This window comes from Struthio camelus, chromosome 9 (genome assembly GCF_040807025.1).
Source record: "Struthio camelus isolate bStrCam1 chromosome 9, bStrCam1.hap1, whole genome shotgun sequence".
Taxonomy (NCBI): Eukaryota; Metazoa; Chordata; class Aves; order Struthioniformes; family Struthionidae; genus Struthio; species Struthio camelus.
The window spans coordinates 3,956,946-3,974,343 of NC_090950.1; the positions used below are offsets into that span (position 1 = coordinate 3,956,946).

Sequence of the window (17,398 nt, forward strand, 5' to 3'; positions counted from 1 at the left end):
CAGGTCTATCGATCATTGCTCTGTGCCCAAGGACCAGCCTTGCAGACGGATGCCCATCCAAGTGCCATCCACCCAGAGAAGACTAGGTGTTGGGATGATTTGCCCAAGGGCAGAGCCACAGGGCCGGACATGCCTCTGCAGCAGCCACAGTCCCTGCTGGAGTGAGCTGTGCTCCTGCAGGCTTGGCCCAGCTCTCAGGTGTCATGGTGTGTCCTACAACACATTATGAAGTTGCATGACAAGCATGCCTGTTGTTCAATGTGCCATGGCTGTCAAGTGTGCCTGTGGTCCATCACACTGTGCCCATTGTCCATCATGTTGTGCCTGTCATCTGTCATGTGTGCCCGTGGTCCATCGCAGCCTGCCATCCTCCATCCTATGTGACCGTCTTCTGTCACGTTGTGTCTGTCATCTGTCATGTCTGCCCAGGGTCCATCATGTTGTGCCCATCAACCATCACACTGTGACCATCCTCCATCATGTTGTGTCTGTCTTCCATCATGCTGTGCCTGTCATCCGTCATGCTGTGCCTGCCATCTGTCATGTGCGCCTATCATCCAGCACGTGTGCCTGTTGTCCACTGCATGTGCCCGTGGTCCATCACACATGTGTTTCGTCCATCATGCCATTCCTGTTGACAGCCAAGGCAGCTCCCTCTCAGCTGTGCCAGATTTCCACGTGAGTGATTCTGACCTCCTCTACACAGCCCAAAGCTGGGAGAAGGACTACGGCTCTGCTGAAGCCTGCAGTGTTCCTCCACTGAATGAGAACCATGGGTCAGATATCAACTCTGAAATGCAAGCGCCACGACCCTGAGAGCTGCCCGTTGCAGGCTCTTGGCAGGTCTGGGAACGGGTCCCCGGCTGTGAGGAGCTGGCAAGGCTCCTGTGTTTCCGGCGGATGAACGGACTGTGGCTCAGAGCCAAGTGCTCGCTCCCTGGCCACTCTCCAGCTTCCTGATCTGATCTCCTCTGGGATGGCGTGGTCCCTGCTCAGCCAGCAGCGGGCAGGAGTGACCCACAGTAGTGTGGACCTGCCTGCTGCCCTGTAAAAAAGATGCTAAGAGACCTGCTTTTTGCAGCAACTGGCTGCTTCTCTCCATGAACCTCTGCCCATCCCTTCCTCCTGCCCCAGCCTGTGCAAGTGCTTCCCTAGAAAGGAGTCAGCCAACAACTTGGGGCTGGAGACGATGCTTATGGGATGGAAAGTCCCTACAAGCTTGCTGGTTTGGTGCAGGAGAGGTGACTTGTCACCTAATGTCACTGGACCACCACGGCCCTGGACCCTGCTGGGGCTGGCCATCTCCCTGCCGCGGGCAGCTGCCTACGAAAGAGCCTACGAGGAGCTTTTTGCCTACGAGGAGCTTTTTGCCATGAATTGCAAGCGGAGCCGTAAGCCGAAAGCCCTTGGGCAGGCCTCCGTGTGGCAGCATGGATCATTGGCACGTGCCTGGGGCTGGCATTTTAATCTGTGGCAGAGGACAGGGAGCCCCTTCCCCTTATGTGTCTGTAGGTCCTGGCAAGGGCAGTCCTGCTGGCCCCTTCTCTGGGCCTGCAGGGCAGGGGGTGATGCTTGGGGCTGTTGGTGCCAAAGGAGATGTCTGGGGCAGGATCAGCTGCGCCGCTGTGACTGCTGCTGGCACATTGCCCTCCCTACGCAAACACGCAATCCTGTTTATGATGATCCACAAATGCAGTTTCGGCCAGGCCTTTCCCTTCAGAGTATAGTCTTTCTCTGCTGAGATTAATGAAGATGAACAAAAGGTGCAAGCTTCGCCTCGGTGGGAGGTGCTAAACTCTGCTTCAGCTCAGACCAACACACATCTAGGAACGACCTGCCTACAGCTGACTGGCTCTGTCGGCCTTGAAGACCGTCTCTGCCCCTTGCATTGGGACAGGTACAAAAAGCTGTGGTGAACGAGCTCTGCTCAGCTTCCAGATTGACCAGCTAGATTTCCCCTTGGTTAAGACATGAGGTCTGCCCAGCATCTGTCACTTTGTATGGCTTTACCCATTCAGCAGAGCGCGGGGGCATACGTTTCAGACCCGTTTAGGTACAAGACTTCGGTAGGTGCTGCAGTGCTCCTGTATCAGGGCTTGGGAGTACAAACTTCAGGCCAAACGCCATCAGGCAGCTGCATCGTGGGGCCTTATCGGGCCAGGCGACTGCACCTCTTTGAACGGTGAGAGCGCTGCTGCCTGAGGTGTGCTGTGACCAGCCGGCTCCTCTTCTCCGAGAGGAGCTTGGAGCAGGTCGGAGCAGAGAACTTGTGTTGCTGCAGAGATGGTGGAAATAGCTACTAGCCTGGCAACTGCTGCTGGCTCCTCATTTATAGAAGTGAAGACAAGAGGGGTTGTGGAGGAACAACACCTTGTCACATCCCAAAGGCCAACAGAAGAGTGTAGAGCATGTGCAATGCCCCCTGGCACCCAGGTTGGAGAGACCTATCCTGTGGCTCCACCGCGCTTGTAAAAAATGGATGGGGGGAATCACGTAGGGGACTCTGTTCCACCCCTTTCTTTGTACTGCTCTGCCTTCTCCATAGCTCTGAGTTGCCAGGAGAAGTCCCAATGTCCCCCACCTTGCTGCGGCTCCTGCAAGGCAGGAAGCAAGCATGGAGGTGGGAAGGCAGGGCCAAGAGAGGAAACTCGTCCCTTGGCCAGCGACAAGAGACACAGCGGTGCTCAGGTGCCTCCTGCAACATGAATTTGTTGTGGGGCGCCGGGACCTCCCCCCCCCGGCCAAGTACACGGCTGGCAATGGGGTGTGACCGGGCCATGTGGCTAAAGCAATCATCAGCGGAGACAAAAGCACAGCCGGCACCCGAGGAATACTCACCTCCGTGCCCTCATGCCTTGGGCTGCAGCAAGGAGGGAGTTTGGGGTGGACAGAGCCTTGATCACCGGGGAAGGGCAGGCTTCTCCTCCCTGCTGGCCTTCCCGGCCATCACACCAGGGCGCTCTGGGACAATATCACGATTTGAGAAACAAATGAGCCGGTGGTTTCTGGAGGGAAACATTGCTGGGAAGGGCTTGCACAGGGGTGGCCCCGCATCTGTTTGCTGTCTGCTAAGCTCTTGCTTGTTGTGCCTTTATCAGGGGCATCTGTGCAAACGCGAACCTCACCTTGTACTGCAGGGAAAGAGGATTAGTTTGAAGTCGTCTTTTACTATAACAAATTCCCTGGTGGGGTACCAGCCCCACGTCCCACGCCAGAACCGTGGGCTGGCCGTGTCAGGACTGCCGTCGGACGGGTTACAACTGGCACGTGTTCACATGCAGGCCCACATGCATGTCGTGGCTTCTGGGTTCATGCTGTGGGAGTGCAGCAGAAAAAGTGGCGTCAAAGCAGAGCAGATCCATCCCCAGCCTGGTTCGGGAAGGCTTGCTAACTCCCCCTGTCCTGGGTCACCTCATAGAGCAAAAGAGGGGGGAAGGAGCCAAGGTTTTCAGGAAAGAAGTCAAACCCAGGAGCTGTGAGGATCCCATGGGGACTGGACTTGGAGAACGGAGGACTTGAAAAAAGAGAAACAATACCATCTCGATAAATGCTTAATGAGAAATGTCAGGAGGGGGGCAACGTCAGGCATTGATTCCTAGGCGGGGGTTGCAGGCAAGAGGGTGTTTTCTAGGTTTGTTAAATCATCTCCTCCTGTAAATACCTCTCTGCCTGGGGCAGGGGAGGCTGGACAGCAGTTTGCGTATGAAGCAGGCAGTCAAGGGGAGGCAACAGCCAAGGTGGTGTGATTTCAGAGCGGTCCGTCCAAGCCGCTTTCTTCCACCCCCCCAACGCCGAGCGGCTGCTCTTTGCCAAGCGAGTAGTAATCAATCCCCTCTCCGGCCTCGGCTGGGGACCAGTGGGTCAGACCACTCTGATATGAACAATCTTGCAACAGAGGTCTGATGGATGACTTCTCTGGAGCGCGCTGAGATCTCAAAGACGCTAGTCCAACAACGCTGTTTGTCTCATATCGTTCCTCTTCACCTGCCTAGCGAAAAGCCTCGCTAGCTGGAGGTTTGCCCGGTGCAGGATGTGGCTCCAGGGCCGTGCCCAGGCTCTTTGCCCTTTCCAGCCAGGATCCGTTCCCTCTGCTGACGGGAGTCTCCGGCTTCGAGGTCGCTGCTGGATCCAGGCTCGCAGCACTGCAAGCTCTGCCCTGAAACACTTAATCACAGAAACCAAAGCCCTGCTGTAGAGGCAGGAGAAACTTGCTGAAAAACGCACCATCTCTTCCGCTGGCAGCCAAAAGACCTTTCTCCTGCCGGTCCTCCGGAGAGTCTTCCAGAAAAGGCAGGGGAGGAGATGCGTGGCTTGTGCTACAAAGCCCCTTCCCAGCCCTAAACACCGTGAAGGGGCAGGAAGGGGGGGGGGACACGTTCTTCCTTGACCACCGTTACGGGGTGAGCGGGAGCAGCAGGCACCGTTCTCGCAAGCAGGAAAGCTGCGATGTGCTGCTCAAAACAGCTGGCAGCGAAGACATAATCTTCTCTCCTTGTTCGGTGTAAATACCTCCATCCTGATGGCCGGGGGGCAGGCGGGGTGACACTTTCACTCCCAAACGCCAGCGGGTGGCCCAGGAGAACCCGTCCGGCCGGGGGGGGGACGGCGCACGCGCCCGGCTCACAGCTGCCCGCACAAACCGAGGACAAGTCCACCGGAGAGGGCGGTGGGGTGGCTTTATCGGGTTCAATCAGTTATTTCCGTGGAAGAAAATCTTTAACAGATGTTGGTGCTAAAAGAAGGGACTGCCGGCAAGCTAACGGGGGCAGCTGCAGGCGAGGAGCGGAGGGAGCGGGACGGGGGTGCCGGGTCTCCGTCTTGTGAGGGGAGGCAGGCCGAAAGCCCCGGCCCGCTCTCCCCACGCCGGGCGGGCCTGGCCCAGAGCACCCGGAGGGAGCCGGGCAGCCCCTCAGCCTCAGGCCGGGAGCGGGCGGCCGCCAGGCCCCGGGGGCGCGAGGGGGGCGGCTGCGGGCCAGGGGGCCCGCCGCAGCGCTGGCCCCTGCTTCGGCTGGAGGAAAAGGACGGAAAAAGCTGGAGCTTTCGGGTATTTTTAGCCCTCGGTGCCCCTGCCCGTGGCACGCTGGCACACGGCTGATGCTCTTCAGCGCCGGGGTCTGCACCCTGCGGGGGGGGGGAGGGGGCGGTGAGGCCGCCCCCGCGGCAGGACCCGCAGAGCAGCCGGAGGAGCCGGGCGGGGCCGCGGCCGCGGGAGGGGCCCAGGGCGCCGCCCCGCCGAGGCACCGGCGGCGGCTCCCGGCCCGGCTGCCGGGGGGCGGTTGCCGGGGGGCGGTGGCTGAGGGGCGGTTGCCAGGTGACGCCGCGGAGTAAAGGGGGGGAGGGGGCGCGCGCGCACGCCGCAGGGGGGCCCCGCCCCGCCCCGCCTCACTCCCTCGTCCTTGCGGCGGTTCCGCAGCGCGGGGCCTAGGCGGGTGGGGGGGGGGGGACGCTGACGTCACCGCTCCATCACCGGCTCGCGGGCCCCCCCCCCCCCCCCCAACTCCTCGCTCCGCTGGCGGCAGCGCGGCCGCAGCCAACCAGGGCGCGGGGGGCGGGGCGGGCGGGGACCCGCAGGGAGGGAGCCGCTGCCAGCCCGCAGCCGCCGGGCACCGCCGGGCACCGCGGCGCGGCGCGGCGCGGCTCGGCGCGGCTCGGCTCGGCTCGGCTCGGCTCGGCTCGGCTCGATGCCGGCACCCCCCCGCCCGCGGCTGAGCGCAGCGACCCGCTGAGCCGGGCACAGGTAAGGGCGGGCGGCTGGCGGACAGCTCCGCGCTGCGCCGCGCCGCTGCGGAGGCACCAGGATGCGGCGGGTGCGGCGCGGTCGCTGCCGCCGCGCCCCTCGGCGGGGGTGGGGGGAGCCGCCACCCCCCCCCCACACACTTCCCCACCGGGCTGAATGAGCCCCCCTCGGGCGGAGCGGCAGGTGCTGGGGGGCGGCGGCCATTTTGTGGGACCCCCCAGGCTGGGCGGGGGGGGGGGCCGGGTCGAGGCTCCCCCCGGGGCTCGGCACCCCCAACGCCGGTTTCCAGAAGGATCCCGCCCGGCGCGGCAGCCCTGAGGTGACGCCTCCGCGGGCCCTGCGGCGGAGGGAGGGGGGGCGCCGTCCCGCGCCCCCGGCTCTTCGGTGGCGGTGGGTTTTCCGCTCCCCTTCTCTCGCCCCGGAGCCGCTGCCCTGTGGGTGCCGCATCCCGACCTGCGGCCGGCTCCCCCCAGGGCGCAGCTGGCCCTGGGCTGCCAAGCTGAGCTGTCTCCAGGCGTCATCGGTATGCTTCAGAGTGGTGGCAGCGGCGGAGGGAGCAGCGGGATGCCGTGGCTGAGGCTGTCGCTCCTCGGTGGGCAGCTCGCGTGCGAGGGGAGCGCGGCGAAGCCGCCGCTCTTGGTGGCCGCGCAAGGACGAGCTGCCTCTGCTGACCTTGGGCTTGGGGGTGGCTCGGTGGTGGCTGCCATGTCATTGCGGCTCCGCGTTGCTCATTTTTGGCTTGAGAAGATGGTAGTCCCTGATTGGAGATGCTGGTACAGAGTCTCGTACCCATCGCTGCTCGTTCCCCCCGGCTCTGGGGGAACGGCCCTGCGCCTGCCTCCTTTGTTTTCCTTTTTCTTCCCTCCATGGCAGCTTCACCTAGACCTTGGGCACGTGGAGAGCCCAGGCCTCTGGTTTCTACCATAGAAAGTCAGGTGTATCCGTGCTGCCCTTGAGATCTGGGATTTCCTGCAAGGGTGAGTTAGAAGCCGCCCGTTCATGTCAAAAATGCCTTTTGGGACTAGTCCTGTTGGGCAGACCCCCAGCCTCCGGCACTGTGTGTCAGAGGCCTCCTTCGGCAGGGCTGCGGTCCCCTGCGGTGGTAGGAAGAGAAAGCACCGGTGTCCTGGCCTGGTCCTGCTGGAGACCCGCTCAGGTGGGGAGAGAGGCGAGCAGGTCTCCAGCAGGAGCCCCTCCGCCCCCAGCTGCGTGACAAGGCTTGAGTCCACCTTGGGGCCTACAATGCTGGCGGAGGACCCCGAGCGCGGTGCCTCCCCGGAATACAGCTGAGCATCTCCGTCGCCTCCGTGCAAATTACGGCAAGGCCATCTTGAACTTGCGAAGCCGCTGGAGCCGTTCCTTGGTGGGGTGGCCTCAGCCCTGCGCCGGCTGGGCACCCGGTGGCCTTGGCGTGCCTCCCCCTGAGCGCGGCCGCGGAGACTCTTCTCCACGCCGCCTGGCCCACGGAGCGGCCGGGACCGAGGGCTGCATTGCAAACGAGCGTTTGTTTGGGGATTTACCCCTTAAGGGGATCCCGCGTAGCCCGTTTCCCCGCCGCCTCCTGCTCTCTGTGATGTTTTCTGCCGGGGGAGCGGTACAGCGCCCTGGTAAGGGGGCGGTGGGGCAGGGGCAAACCCCTACAGCTGCCTGGCTCTAGGTGGATTTCTCCGGGGCGGGGAAGGATAGTTGACTTTGGCAGCTGCCCTCCTTCATTTTGCAGTTGCCTAGCTGGCCAGGCTCTAAGGGACAAGAAAGCAGCAGCAATTTTCAATATATATTTCCTTGCTGCTTTTGTTTCTTCTCCTCCGAGGCCGGTCTCAGCTGAGCGGAGGTAGCGCCGCAGCCCGGGCTGCGTGGGCTTGGGCTGAGCCCTGGCCCGGCGTGACGCCGCTGACCTCCATTTTGTTTCGGAGGTGGCAGCTGGCTGCGCAGGGCCGAGGGAGGCGGCGGGTGGCTCGTGCGGAGACAGATGCGATTCTCGCCGCCCTGCGCGGCCAGAGCTCTAGCCCCCGAGCCGCGCGGTTTGTCTGTCTCCTTGGTGTTCGCCTCCAGCGCTGTTCCCTGCGGCCCGCCATCACGGGGTGGTAGGAGCTGTGCAAGCACCCAGCGTGTCTGCTGGGCTGCCGAGCCCTCTCCTCGCCTGCTGACCGCCCTAGCTTTGCTTTTAGTGCTAAGGAGGTGGCTTCCCCGCAGAACAGGCTGCGTTTTATTGCGTGCTTTTCCAGTGATGGGGTTTTCATGTGCAAAACAGGCAATCAAGGGACCAGGCAGTGGAGAAAAGGGGATTCACCCTTCCAGCAGTGACGATGAACCCTGCTGCCTTCTAAGAGGCCTGGCCAAAGGCTGGGAAGAGAAAAACCTTTCGCTGGCAGGCTGAAATTTGCTATCCGAAATCTGCCCTGAAATTCTTAGGGAGCTGCAAATGGCAGAAAGCCGCCCTGACACGCGGTCCCACGTCAGCTCGGGGCTTTGTGCTGGGCGAGCGGGAGGCGAGGAGGAGCGGCGCGCGGCGCGGGGCAGGTCGCCCGTGACAAATGCCAGCCGGAGCCGGGCCCGAGCGCCGGTGCATCATGACATCAGCCGGTTGTTGCCTCCACCGGGGACCCAACAAGGGGACTCCCCCCCGGGGACCCTGCGCGCGTCGCACGGGCGGGTGTTCGGGCTCCCCCATGGCCAGGGTGCCGGGCCTGCTGCTCACGCTGGGGCTGATGGGTGCGTTCCCCTGACTGCCGAGGAGGCCGGAAAACCCAGCTTTTGCTGTGGATTTGCCCTGCGCTGCCCTCCGAGCTCCTTCCCTGTTTGCATATGCTGCTCTTTCAAAAACTGCACTGTCACAGCGCCTTGCACTGTGCGGGGCTGCGGAGAGCTTCCTGACTGCGCTCTCGGGCATTTTTCCTTGTAGGAAGCTGAGTGCCTCCGTCTGGGGGAGAAAAGTGGGGCAGAGACATTGCCGGCACCGAGGCCCTTGCTATCAAGAGGGCTGCGGGGGATTTCTGGGGCCAAGGCCCTTCCCTGGCCGGCCCGCAGAAATCCCAGCCTCCGGAGAGCGACAACTGCTGATTTCTGGACAGCTCCAGAGCAGACGGAGGGAGGGGAAACGCTTCTCGGCGCTTTCTTCAGCCCTCTGGCCTGGAGGCTGATGCCTGCAAAAAAGCAATTTCCGGGTGCCTGAGATGGATTGGTGATAGGGATCTAGCAGGGTTTTAATATCGCACCAGGCTGCGGAGGGGAGGGGCCCAGGCAGCCGCAGAAAGCAAGCGGAGAGGAGCGGTGCCGCTCGGTTGCCAGACGCCAAAGCTGTCGTGTCATTCGGGTGGCAGAGACCGGGTCGGGCTCCGTGTCGAGGGGGACCAGGAAGCCCCCAGCCCTCCGCTGAGCATTGCCGCCCCTGCGGGGAAACTGGATGCTCAGAGGGAAGGCAGGGAGCTGTAGCTAGGTCTGCTGTCTTTCCCCTGGCTCAGCAGCAGAGGGTGGGGAGGCTAGCATCTGGCTCCTTGTCAGGGCTATACGGGGGAATGGTTATTTATTAAAACGAAGCCCCTTCCTGGCTGAGAGCACCTTGCACCTTCTCCCCACGGCGGGGCACAGCCAGATGCGAGGTTGGTCCTCGCCGCAGAGGTGATGCAGACAAAAGGAGAAACTTTGGACTTCCCTTGTCACAAATAGCCTTCGATCTCTTCTTCTGCCTCTGGAAGGCAGTTTGGTGGGCACGCCGTTGAGCGCAAAGCCATCGCCCCATGCCAGGCTCGGGGAACTGGGGATTGTGGCAGACCTGCCAGCAGCACATTAGCAGGAGCCTAGTGTCACGTGAACCACAGCGTGCTTTAGCACCCAGGTTGGCGTGAGGGGACGACTTTCTGGATTTCCAGATCTCCAGTGAGACGCTTTCCCCTACGTGAAGTGTGGAAGGGGCTCAGGGATGCTGGAAGGACACTGGTCACTTCTTGGCTGTGGTGGGACAGAAGAGAGGGGTAGGGCTGAGGGTGGGTAGACCTCTGGCTTAAGGGAGATCTCTTCAGCTAATCTCCACCCAATTAATCTTAGCTGATCCAGTTAATCGTAACTCTTTAGGCCTTACGCTTGTCTCCTGGTCATCAAGGGCTCGTGGGTGCGCCAGTCGGATCAGAAGAGCTAAGGAGGGCTGTTGTGCACAGAGGGGGCGAGAGACCCCTGTTCCTGCCCTGCAGAGGGCTGGGGGCGGATTCAGCCCAACGCTCTGGCCCAGGGGACTCTGCCGTCCGCTCTCCGCACCTCGGCAGTCCCTCCTGAGTGAATCGTCTCTGGAAGGAGATGGGGGTTTGCTGGGAGTTTAGGTGGGAAGTCAATGGCGATTTGAGACCTGGTGCAGTCATGTTAAGTAGTTTCAGCCACCTGTGAATTGAAATGCGAGTACCTGTGATTCTGTGATACCTCCTTCTGTAGCGTTTTATCTCCATTTTCCGGTGGACGTGTGAGATCAGCCTTGTTTGCCTGGTTCACAGAGGTCCCTGCACCCGAGCCAGGCATGTTGCTGGACTGCTCCCAGTGAAAGACTGATACTAGGTTATTGAATTTCTCTCGACGGCAGATTAAGCAGGCAATGTCTGACTGTCCCCGAGAAGAGGTGGCCTGTCGGCTTGACTCAGCCCAGCCCTTCCTACCCTCCTGCCCTGGATAAGGCTGCTTACCCCAGTGGTTTCCCTCTGCCTTCTACCTTTCCTGCCTTTTTCCAGCATGGGACATGCAGTCCCTGGCTCTTGCAGGCAGTCTCCTTCGCCCAGGAGGGTGGATTTGGTACTTGGAGCCAGATAGCCTGGGTAATTTACCCCACTGGGTTGAACTGGTGTGTGAATTCTCTATCTAGGATTGGACTGGGTGAGGGAGGAATTAAAATAACGCGCTGGCAACAGCCTGCCCCTTGCAGTGTATCCACCCTTCTCTGGGCGATCTGAACCTAGCTGCGAAGGGACTAAGCCTCCGTGGCTGGCCGGGCTGGTCCTAGCCGTGGCTCTGTTGATCTGACTGCTGCCGCTTCAGGTGGACTGTAGGCTGAATTCCTCCCTGTAGCTGTGCCTGGAGGGGGAACAAGGGCAGGAGAAGGAGACCAGACTCCAAACAGAGCTGAGCCTGCTGGTCTGCATGTGGGGCTGGTTGTGTGAGAGGCCCTTGGTGTTTCCTGGGGCACTGTGCTGCAGGGTGCAGGGTTGCCAATGGTCCGTGGAGGTTGGTGGCATTGGTGGAGGGAGATTCCCCTGGGAGCACCGTGGTGGGGAGCCGCCAAGCAGTGTCAGAGCTGAGCCATGCGCTGCAGCCAGCTTCAGCGCAGGAGGAATTGCGGAGTTTCAAGCAGGGGCTGATCTGGAGCCTGCTGAAGCCCAGTGGCATCTGTTTCCCAAGGAGGTCCTCAGCTGCTCCACCCTGGTTCGGGGCTCGTACAGCCTTTGTTTTAGTGCTGGCGCCTGGGGCAAAAACACGGACCCAGGTAGGAAAACAGCAGATGAGATGGGGCTAGAGAGCTGCAGAGGAGCAAGGAGGAAGCTGTATTTTGCTGGCTGATGAATCCTGAGGAAATGGATGGAGCTGCTCCAACACAGAAAATGGAGCCTGGGTTACTTGTTGCGGCTCTGCAGCAGACACGGGGTTGGGAATAACGGCAGGGAGAGGAGTCTGCGCTGCTGAGCTGATCGAGCCTAATAAAACAGATAGCTTTCTAGAAATATGCCAGGGTAGACACCAGGGAGAGCAAAAAGAGCAATTTTAGCTCGAGGACAACACTAGTATTAGGCTGTGCAAGGATGAACCGACCAGGAGAAAATTTCTGCTGGAAATGCAGGTGGTTTCTAGCTCTCAGAGCACCAAGGTCTGGAGCAGCTTCCCGGGAGGAGCAGCAAGGCTGACCCTGAGCCGTAGGCAGCAGCGGTTAAACGGAGGGGTTTAGGGGGGAGTGAGCTCTCTCTGCCAGCCCCACGCGATGCAGACAGGCCCCACGGAGGACTACAGACAGCCACGGATTGAGGCTATGCAGCAAGGAGCGGTGCCAGGAAAGCGGGACAAGGGAGAAAGCAGAGCTTGCGCATGCCAACAGTGGTGGGGCTGGAGGAGTTGCCGAGGTCCTGGTGGACTCCGATAGGAAACAGCGTGGGAACAGGAGGGGACGAGGGCAGGGGCTGAAGTCACCCATGGCGGGGAGTGGTCAGTCCCTGGGCAGGCAGGGCTGCTGGACAGGGTGGGCACAGATCCTGATCTAGCGCGAGGTGACGGGAGAGTCCCTGGCCCCCTGCTGCCCTGGGAAGGTGGGTCTGCGCTTGCTCGATGAAGCAGAGCCGTGCCCACGCGTTCTGCTGTCGCTTCCCCGCGGGTCTCTTCTGCGGCCCCTCCTGGCCGCTCTGTGTGGGCCCCGGGCCAGCGATGGTCCCGCATGTGCTGTTCGGGTGACAGTGACTCTTGCAGCGTGGCTGAGGGGAGTGGCACGGGGATCTGTGACGTGAGGCCGGAGCCCAGGGGACCTGGCCCAGTTCCTCCCTGTCCTGTCAGCAGCCAGCCATCCCTCTGGGGGCTGGGGAGGCAGTGCTGACAAAGCCTTGATCCAGACCGTGGCTGTTGTGGTGAGACCAAGGCTCCGCGAGCCCCTCGCCCTCTCCGGAGGCTGCCTCTGCTTGCCTGCAGGCAGAGCACGAGCGGCCGTATAGGGAGAGCTCCTTCCCTTGCCTGGACCCTTCCGGCTCCCTAGTTCAGGGATTTCCTGAGCCGATGCTGCAGCCAGACCACGTTTTTGCGGCCGCAGATGGGACGTGTCCTTTGTGGATTTGTCTAATCCCACGTAGGAGCTCTGGGCCTGCAGGCGCCCGTGTAGCTACCTGAGATGGGCCGTCTCTCCTTACCTGAGTGCTTCCGCCTTGCTAAGGCGGAGGGGGCCCTTCTGCGGGGAGAGTGGCTGAGACCAAACTGCTGCAAACTGACTTTCAAGTGCTAATGGGCCTTTTTTCAAAGGGAAGAGGAAAAGCCTCCACTGTTGGGAGGAAAGAGGTCTGCGAGTTACATGAGGAGGAGAGAAAAGCATTTGACATGGCCAGTTGTCAAATGCCATTTGGAGTTTAGCTGAGGAACAATTCAATCGTCCCTGAGCGCCGGCTGTGCAAGACAGGGCTGCGCTGCCCGACTCTGTTTCAGGACGCACCAGCTAGAGCAGATGGCCTCGTGAGAATGCAGCCGTTCCACCCAGGAATATAAATTTTGTCATTTTACAGAAAAACAACTTTTTCTCTCCCCTTTGGCACGGAGTCAAATTTATTTATTTATTTATTTATTTATTTGGTTTTGCTACCCAAGAAAGCAGCAGAATGGTGAAAGGCAGAAGCGTATTTATACGCGGCACTGTGCTTAGCAGGTCTGGGCTCAGCGAGGTTGTTAAACACATCTTTAAAGTAGTCTACATTCAAGAAATCCTGAGAGCGCACGCTTGAACTTTGAAGTCAATGGGATTTAAAGTTGCAATTGCTGAATGAGAGCAGCGTGAGCTCAGGAGCCATCCTGAGCCCTGGCTGAAGGTAGGTAGTGGGAGTAGGGTTTGGAAACTCCTACCTAGCATGAATATTTGTCTTCTTCCTAGTGCAGTCATTATAGAGTAGAAAGGTAGGCACGCTTTTAAAACGGGCAAAGCGTTTTTGAAAGGAAGCGCCCAGCTTACAATATTTTATGCCTGCAAATTTCCCATTGTGCCACGACTATACCTGCCTTTGGGCAAAATATATCTTTTTTTCCTTTGGAACTGAAAACTCAACTGTCAAAATTCAGTTTATTTCAAACTACTCCCTTCTCTTGGGACACTTGCAATTTTTTTTCCTACTTCTTCCTTGTCTTCAACAAATTCAGTTGAATTTTCCTTTCCACCAGGAAAGGAAATGTCTTCTGCTGAGGGCGACCAGGGAAATGTCTTCTGCTGAGGGCGACCCAACCTGGTTCCTTATAAGCACAGCTAGAGTAACCAGAGTTGTGTAATCACTCACCCCTTTTTGGTCTACAGGCCAGACTATTTGCTCATTGTCTGGCCTGTCTCAAGCTGCTGTTTTGGTGTCTGGGTTTAATTTTTTCTACCCTGTACAAGCAAGCGTGCCCCGTTCTCACTTTCACAGCTCCTAGCCCATGGTGGAGGGCGAGCTGCGAGGTGAGATGAAAAGAATGTATTTTAGTAAGCCTATTTGAGAAAGCACCAGAAACTGGTGGCGGTGGAGAGAGGAAAGTGTCAAAAGAGTGGGCTGACTTTTAAGGAATCGTGGTAAAAGGGAAGCACTGAGGCAAGATAGAAAATGCTTATTTTTTTGCTAAATCACTAACTCTTCATGGAGAAGAAAGGAAGGATGCAGGGAATGGAAAAGAGGCCAGAGAACCTCGGACAAGATGAAAAGACCCTGTGCATCCTTTTCTGGTTAACACTAGCAAGGCTTAATTTTGGGTCAGGAAAGGTGGGGACCAGTCACAGAGAGCCTGGAAGAGCGGGTGCTCTGAAAGACGTTCCAGGGCTGTTCATTTTGGTTTGTGATTTTTGCAGTTAATAATCGAATAGAAAGAGCAGTGGAAAAATGGTCGGGAGCCTGGAGCTTTAACTGACTGCATGCCGACCACCTCCACCACCGCAGCCCTCTGACCTGCTCCTTGCTGCGGGTCTCCCCAGCCGCCCTCGCGCTCTGCTCTGGCCCGCTCACTGGTGCTCTGTGCCCTTTTCCTCCTGCTTGTATCCCAGGCCGGTCCGTGTTGTGGGCTTCCTGGCTTTGTTCCTCTCCGGGAAACTGCTGGGTGGAGGGTGGGACTGGCCAGTGTCCTGAGGGCACACTCGGGACAGCCCCAAACACTGAGGGAGGCTGGCATGGGTGGGAGATGGTGTCTCCCTTCCTAAGGTACTGTCACAATTTCTTCTGCCCACTTCCCTCAGGAGGCTTTTTCGACTCGTCTTGCAGACATGCCCCCTCACTTTGAGAGAAAATTGATTGCTGGATTAGCTAGATTAAGTGGAAAATAGTTATTGACCGGCAGCCCTCCGTGCTCTCCAGTGAAGGGCAGAATGGCCCTGGGGCTGTCGGTCTAGATGAGTGATGGGGGACACGGTGGAGGTCCTGCGAGCTGTGGCTTGGGAACAGGACCGCAGCAGGAAGGTTGATGGAGGGAGCCGGTGGCTGAACGAAGAGGAGCCTCATCTCCCACGGCTTTGGTCCTGCTGGAGCCACGCAGCTGGGCTGCTGTCCCAGCTCCTCGTTGAGCCCCGTTTTCAGAGGAGCCCTGCCGAGGCCCACCGAGCCAAGGCCGCGCTCCCAGCCCAGGGGGGCATGGGAGCCCCGCTTTCACAGCGCGCCCTTCGCGCCGGGGACGGCGACTTGCAAGTTCAGCGGGAGAAAAGGGAGGAAGGTGTGAAGTGAGCCGCAAAATCCTAGCGCTCGCCAGAGCGGTTTGTCCCAAAGCCGCATGCCTGCGGCACCCGGGCCGCCAGCTGAATCGCTCGTGCTGACGCGGCGCTTTTATTTTTCCCAGGAGCTGAATGAGAGGCAAATGGCAGTTTTTGCGCAGGAGGCCTTCTCTTTCTACCTCCTCTGGAACTGAAGCAAACGCAGTCTCCTTCCTCCCCCTGTTCTGCACGGTCTCACTTTTCCGTCTCTGCTGCCCTGGGGCATGGATGGAGGCAGGAGGCTCAGGTGATGGGCAAGATGTGGTGTGCTCTGGTAGGCTTGCCTGCAGGGGAAGGGATATCTGCTCGGTGGTGTTAGCACCCTGGCATGGAAAAACTCTCCCCTGGGCCTGATTCTGACTGCCCTCGTAGCCCTGTTCACTGATGTGGAGGTACTGCGAGGGAAGGATCAGGCCTGGCAAGTGAAGCCGCAGGGGAAGCAGAGCCGGCTAGCACAGGTCCTGGACGTGATGCTCCTCTTGTTCGTGGTTGTGCCATCCCCAGAGTGAGGGCAGAGACATCGCCTGGGGCTGAGCAGGGTGGCAGAGGGTGCTGGAAAACAAAGCGAGGGTACGAATGTGCCCGGAGAGGCTGGGGGCTGCAGTCAGGGCCCCGCGTTGCGCTCCCTTCTCCACGGGGCCCTCGTGAAAGACGGGCAGAGCTCTACCCTGTTGTGATGAAGGGCATGGCCGGATGCTTCACGGCTGCGTTTCTGAGCTCCGGGTAGGCAAAGGAAGAAAACTCCTGAAGTAAAAGGTAATACCGGTGCAAACTGCAAGTGGATGAGTTTCCTAGGGGTCTCAAGGGGATTGTTAAACCTTGAAGGGTGAAATTCTGGAAGTGGCTTTGAGATGATGTGTGGGATGTAGGGATGAGAGCTGGGAAGGAGTACCCTTCCCTCTGCCCCTGTCATACCTAGATTTTGGGCTGTCATTTTCACCTTTTTCCAAAGCCCTGGAGATGTCCAGGGCCCCAGAAAAGGTGGAGGCACGCGATGCTGATGTGGCTGTCGGGGTGAGGCTCTCACCAGGGAGCTGGTGAGGTTCGTGCACATTGATCAGATTTGGGGCCAGGAGGGAATTTTCTCCATGGGTCTGGCTGGGCTTTTTGCCTTCCTACAACCCTGCAGGGGCTTATTTACCATGCGAGTGCAAAGAGCCAGGCGATGACCCTTAGTGTCTCCTGCCCTCTTCCTGAGATATGTTACAGCCTGGCTTTTGATGGTAAGGTTTTTTGGGAGCTCCTGACATCAGTTGGGCAACAGCCCTGCACATCCCGTGGCGCCCCGTGTCCGTGTCCCATGACCCCAGGGGATTCACCGAATGGGTGGCTCCTGGTGAATCGCTTGGGGCTGGCAAGCTCTGCTGCTGGCTCCCTGCCGCTGGAAAGGGTGTTTGCCCAGAGTGGGACGAAATGGTCTCCGTGCCCGGGAAAGGTGCCAAGGAGCGCTGTGCTGGGGGCCTGAACCGAGCTGGGGGTTGGGGTCAAATACTTTCAACCGGTGAAAGCAAGGGGAAGCAGTTTTCAGAAAGCGGGAGCATGACACACCTCTGTTTTCTGAAAGAAAGAGTTCATTTCTGAACTGCTAAACATGTAGCACTGCTTTATGTTTTCAGAATGAAATTTTTCCGTCTTTATTACGGAATGAAGCGTTTTCCGTTGGAATGTCTGACCTAGGATAAAAAGGAGGGCAGAAGAGGCAAAATAATGGCAAATTGAGGGATGAAGCAGCATGTTTTGCTTGAGGTCAAAGAAAACATTTTCTGCAGAGATGAACTGATGTTTCCAGGAGATATCGTTTCACCGAAAACCTTAGGAAATTATTGTCTTGGCTTGATGCAGACTCAGCTTTTCATTCATTTTCCTGGCACAGCCACAAGACAGTGGTTTGGTTCTTCGCTCACCTCTCCGTGCAGTGGGGCAGGACTAAGGGACAGCTTTCCTAACCTCCTTTCTCATTCTTTCCAGGACGCTCCTCGCGTGGCTCCGCTCCCCGTTAGCAGGACCCACCTCCGGCCGGCAAGATGGCGGGAGCATCCGTGAAGGTGGCGGTGAGAGTGCGGCCATTCAACTCCCGGGAAATGAGCCGGGAATCCAAATGCATTATCCAGATGTCAGGAAGCACCACGAGTGAGTACCGGCCTTTGGGGACCACTGCAGCCTGGCGGAAGGGGAGGGGACTCAGTTATGCTGACTGTAAAGCAGGGCTGGCAGGCTGAGGGGATCTGAAAAGCTCTGGGTCCTGG

The 17,398-nt window shown here is 59.2% G+C and overlaps 1 protein-coding gene across 20 annotated transcripts in view; it reads left to right on the top strand.

The window, feature by feature from the left end:
* Nucleotides 1-5,555: 5,555 nt before the first annotated feature.
* KIF1A (kinesin family member 1A) overlaps nt 5,556-17,398 on the top strand; it is a 73,503-nt gene continuing 61,660 nt past the window's right edge. For 19 of the 20 annotated variants that reach the window (XM_068955000.1, XM_068955003.1, XM_068955014.1 and 16 more), the window contains exons 1-2: nt 5,556-5,737; nt 17,121-17,282. In XM_068955000.1, the coding sequence (XP_068811101.1) occupies nt 17,177-17,282 (106 nt within the window). In that variant the 5' untranslated portion in view covers nt 5,556-5,737; nt 17,121-17,176. Of the gene's footprint in view, nt 5,738-12,590; nt 13,264-17,120; nt 17,283-17,398 lie in introns of those variants that run through there. The other variant, XM_068955001.1, reaches the window with a different exon arrangement.